This window comes from Dendroctonus ponderosae, unplaced genomic scaffold (assembly GCF_020466585.1).
Source record: "Dendroctonus ponderosae isolate FM_Combo_2020 unplaced genomic scaffold, Dpon_F_20191213v2 Dpon_F_20191213_4, whole genome shotgun sequence".
NCBI lineage: Eukaryota > Metazoa > Arthropoda > Insecta > Coleoptera > Curculionidae > Dendroctonus > Dendroctonus ponderosae.
This window is the reverse complement of record NW_026018611.1, coordinates 338,037-343,178: the sequence shown is the minus strand read 5'-3', so window position 1 is coordinate 343,178 and position 5,142 is coordinate 338,037. Positions and strand designations below refer to the sequence as shown.

The following is a 5,142-nucleotide window of genomic DNA, read 5'->3' as shown; positions in this document are numbered from 1 at the left end:
CAAAAAAGGAAAATCGCTTTTACTCAAAAATTAGCCATCGGGCGTGATAATTAATACGAACAGGGTGCCAAGTGGAAAATTGCCTTCGAAAATTAATTGATACTAATCGAACCACCCAGTGAGTTAGTAGTTATATGAAAATTAATGGGAGCGAAATGAATAAATTGGGCTGCTAACTTGAGGAAAATCCATCGAAAAACAAATTGCCCAACTGCCGCGAAATCATTAGGGCATATTATTCGCAGTTCCTTTTCCTGCGATCGCTTCTCGAAACGTAAATCTTTAAAAAGCCCCCAAAAGGGTCGAACATTTTGTTCAAAACACGATCGACAAATGAAGCAAGATTGTTTCCGCCCAGATGTACATAAATTCGTTTTGATAAAGACGTACTTATTTACTTTTTGGGTCGAGTTTCCACGAGCTTTCATTTGGATGATTAGGAAAATTCGCCAGACGGTTTCGGATTTTGTCATTATTTTACTTAAATTGGGATGTTTACATATTGATTTTTGCTGTTTCAGCACATGATGAAATTCAACCTCAACATCGTGTGCGCTTTTTGCGTTGCTTCCATCGTCAAAGCTGCTCCGCTCATCTCAACTTACAACCTCATATCGCCTTACCAACTTTCTGCGGCCCAGCATTATTCTTCGCCTTCAATTGACAGCGTCCCTCAGCAGTATTATGCCGGATTAGGATCACTAGAGTGAGTAAGAGTACACTGCTTCTCTTTCCTGCAGCTTTTCCAGACTAAACAATACTGCAAACTTCATAGGCATTTGGAGGCAAGAAAAGGTGATTGTTTAGTCATTGCTGAAAGCCAACTTTTAAGCAGGAAGTAATTATGGCAGGAAGTCTCCTTGGGGTGAAGTTTCATTCAATTCGAGAACTCTGCTGATTTTTGTCTCAGTTCCAGAACCTCGGACGGGAGAAGTCAATTTTAAATGCTGCAGAGCTTTGGAAAACTATTTTTTCTGCACTCAATTATTCAAAAACAACTAAAAGTCGAACTGCAAAATTTCGAAACAGGGTGAAACAATTATCAAACAGTGACTCGGAAAACTTTTAGGCCATGAAAAATAAAAATTATTTTTTAAAGCGCAAAGAACTTGAGACTCAGGAAGACCAAACTATCAACTGCAGGATTGTCGGAAAAAGTTTTCGCTACCAAAAGCGTAGGTCTAATTAGTTGAAATTTTTTTGGGAGCAAATTTCAAATCAATTTTTGAAAAAGCATCTGTCGAAGTAGTTTTTAGTATTTTTAATCCCAATATTTCCTGAATTTTTAGAAGCTTTCAAGCTTAAACTGAAAATGCGCAGTCCAGAGTGCTGAGCATGTTTCCGGAAAAAATTTTGAAATCGGCACCTTTCATGCTAGACACTTGTTATTTTCGGACTAGTTTTTGAGCAATTTTTGCTCCATTTGAAGCTTTTGCTGATTTTTGCGAGCCCTGAAAGCATGCGACGGCTGAAAAATCACCACAAATAATGCAAAACTTTCCAAAACATTGTCTCAGGCATTTGGGAAACAATCCTTTTTTCGAAGCGCGTGCATCGATCGACTTGAAACTTTCACAGCGCATAAAGTGATAATCAGTCAAACTTTGTGGAAATTTTCATTCCAATCGCAAAATTTCCTGATTTTTCTGAGCCTTTCGAGGAAATAGACGTTTCTGGGCCCTGAATAAGTTTTCCAAAACAATTGTTACATTCACACTGATCAACTAAAAATCCCAAATTTTAAGCCAACATCCATCAAACATCAGGTCAGCTTTTTGCGATATTTGGGTTTAATCGAAGCATTTACACATTTTTGGGAGGCTTTTGAACAGAGAGATTTTTCAGTGCAACCAACATTTTAGGTTGAAAAGTAGATTTTTCACTGTAAAGACTAAAAGTTTGTACAAAACAACAACAAATAATCAGGCTAATTTTTTCTTAAATGTTTCAATCCAATCAGCAGTTGAGATTTGAGGCATTTCTGAAGCAGCAAAACTCACAGTTGAGCAGCTTTTTAAGGAATAATCGCGGCCCAACTTGCCCGAACACCGTTCCGATCTGGAAAGTTATAAATTGACGGACTTTGTATAGGACTAGTGGAAAGTTCCGAGCAGTTTTAATTGTTATCAGCAACTAACGACTTTTGGAGTTTTCCTTTCTTCAGAACTCGCCGAAATAAACCGCTCTCTGATTTCGAATCCTTTAGAAGTCTGGAATAATGGCACTTAGACTAATTACTGCATTTTTCCTGCAGGCCAGTCGCGGCTCATCCCGCTGCTTTAGCAACCGCCATCGAGGAATCTTCAATCCCCATCGGTCTGAAGAAGTCGGAACCGTTCTACGGGAACCCATTTATAGCCGATGCCTTAGCCAAAGAGTCGCTGAACTTCAACAAAGAAACGGTGGTTTTCGACCGTCCATCCGAGCAAATTGACCGAAGGGAAATCGCCAAATTAATAAACAGTTTGAAAAGGGTGCATCATGAAGCCAAATAAATGTTTTAACTGTGTTAAGTCCTTCGCTTTGTTAATCTCCATCCGAACCAACCCGACATGAAACAGTTGACGCATGATTAAATTCGTGTTCTTTGCCGGGCTTTAATAACTCCACGCAGAAAAGCCTTTTTAATTAAAAAGTCTTGAAGCTGTGAAGGGAAACGAAAATATCAAATAAAGTTATCAGCCACCTACGCGATAAAAAAATTCATTTTGGGAAAGTTGCTAAATAAACTTTGCGCATTACATTTCAGTGAAGGAAGCTGGGAAATACTTTAATTAGAACGTAATGCTGTTTGGTTCGGGGAAACTTTCCTGTTTGGCATTTCTGGATACGCGATTTTCATATTTCAAGCACAACTTTCCTTTGAGGGTCCCACTTCGGAGGCCCGCGAGCTTTTGTTTGAAAGTGGTTAAATGATTTTTCCCACTTTGGCTTAGTCAAGGTGTTTTAGATGGAATTAGACGACAAACCCCTTGAGGCTGAGTAGAGTTTTGGTTCTTAATCATGGTCGAATGCGAGTAGAGTGAGTGAATTAATGTCAATAAATATATGCAGAGACCAGGGAAGAAACGTGCAAAGCCAGCATTGGGGCCAAAAACTACATTTCTAAAGGAAAAAATGGACAAAGTCGCAAATAATGTTTAGTTTTGTTTCTGTTATTATCATGCAAGCATGGAGTGACAAATAATATGCTGAGGAAACTGAAAATTTACTAAAAAACGGAAAATGTCTGGTCGTATGTCGGAGGTATCAACAAAAATTCGCTTGCAAAGTCATCACTGAGAATGCTCCAGATTGAAATATTTCGACAAGATTGATTTCCAATGAACTTTCCTTTAACTCCTTTACTTAAAAATTCGCATCTTCAAAACTAAGTCGAGGCGCAACTTGAAATGTCCTTAATCTCTAGCAGAGACCTCGCGCTAAATTTTGTGAAAGTTTCATAAAAATCCCGTTGAATCGTGATTTTTGCCAGCGTAGGAAACATCGGTCTCAAAATGGATCATTTTCCTCAAAGCGGAGTCTTTCGTGTTTTCCAAATTAAGCCAAAAATAGCTTGAAATCATCACCATCATGCGAGGACAAGTTTGTCAAGGTTTCATAAAAACTCTCGAGAATCCTCAATTTTGCCAGCTTAATCGGTCGCAAAATGGATGTTTTTCTCAAATGCGCTCTTTTCTGTAAAAATTCGTTTCTTCCAAGTTGAGCCAAGAAGCAGCTTAAAATTTTCACCACTTTTAGACGACACTTGACTCTAAAGCTGGTGAGAGTTTAATAAAAATAGACCCGAATAGTGATTTTTGCGAGCTTGGGAAACGTCGGTCTCAGATAGATGATTTTCCTCGGCTGCGCTCTTTCGGCTCAAAATTCGCATCATCCAAAATAACCAAAGAATTCACTTACAATTTTTCCCACCTTTAGAGGACACTTGGCTCTAAATCTGGTGAAAGTTTGATAGAAACAGACCGGAGTCCTGATTTTTCCCAGCTTAGGAGACGTCGGTCTTAAAATGGATGTTTTCCTCAACTGCGCTCCTTCCGTTCAAAATTCGCATCTTTCCAACTAGCACAAGAATTAACTTGAAATTTTCATCACCATTAGAAGACACGTGGTTCTCAAGCTGGTGAAAATTTGCTGAAAATAAACCCGAATCCTGATTTTTGAGAGCTTGGGAAACGTCGGTTACTAAATGAACGTTTTTCCTCAATTGCGTTCTTTCCTTTCAAAATTCGCATCTTCGAAACTAATCCAAGAATTAACTTAAAATTCTCACCACCTTTAGACGATATTTGGCTCTAAAAGCTGGTAACAGTTTGACAAAAATCGCCCAGAATTCTGATTTTTGCCAGCTTAGGAAACGTCGGTCTCAAAATGGATGGTTTCCTCAACTGCGCTCCTTCCGTTCAAAATTCGCATCTTCCCAACTAATAAACGCATTAACTTGAAATCCTCACCACCATTAGAAGACACTTGGTTCTCAAGCTGGTGACAATTTGGTGAAAATAAACCCAAATCCTGATTTTTGAGAGCTTAGGAAACGTCGGTTTCAAAATGTACGCTTTTCCTCAACTGCGTTCTTTCTTTTCAAAATTCGCATCTTCCAAACTAATCCAAGAATTGACTTAAAATTCTCACCACCTTTATACCATATTTGGCTCTAAAGGCTGGTAACAGTTTGATAAAAATAGACCCGAATCCTGATTTTGGCAAGCTTAGGAAACGTCGGTCTCAAAATGGACGTTTTTCATCAACTACGCTCTTTCCGTTCAAAACTCACATCTTCCAAACTAACACAAGAATTAACTTAAAACTTTCACTATCTTTAGAAGACACTTGTGTCTAAAGCTGGTGATAATTTAATAAAAATAAACGCGAATGCTGATTTTTGCGAGCTTTGGAAACATCGGTCTCAAAATAGACGTTTTTCTGAACTGCGCTCGTTTACTTCAAAATTCGCATCTTCCAAACGGACCCACGAATTAACTCAAAATTTTGGTTACCTTTAGACGATACTTGGCCCTAAATCTGGTGAAAGTTTAATAAAAATAGACCCGAGTCCTGATTTTTCCGAGCTTAGGAAACATCGGTCTCAAAAAGGATGCTTTTCCTCACTGCGCTCCTCCACTTAAAAATTTGTATGTT

At 38.6% G+C, this 5,142-nt stretch overlaps 2 protein-coding genes across 3 annotated transcripts in view; one reads left to right on the top strand and one right to left on the bottom strand.

The window, feature by feature from the left end:
- The window catches only part of LOC109543884, a 9,070-nt gene extending 6,561 nt beyond the window's left edge, over positions 1–2,509 (top strand). Inside the window, exons 2-3 of the mRNA XM_019913809.2 lie at positions 522–706; positions 2,255–2,509. Of these exons, the coding sequence (XP_019769368.2) occupies positions 525–706; positions 2,255–2,495 (423 nt within the window). The 5' untranslated portion in view covers positions 522–524 and the 3' untranslated portion in view covers positions 2,496–2,509. The remainder of the gene's footprint in view (positions 1–521; positions 707–2,254) is intronic.
- LOC109543874 (suppressor of lurcher protein 1) overlaps positions 1–5,142 on the bottom strand; it is a 97,997-nt gene that overhangs the window by 91,850 nt on the left and 1,005 nt on the right. The window lies entirely within an intron of this gene.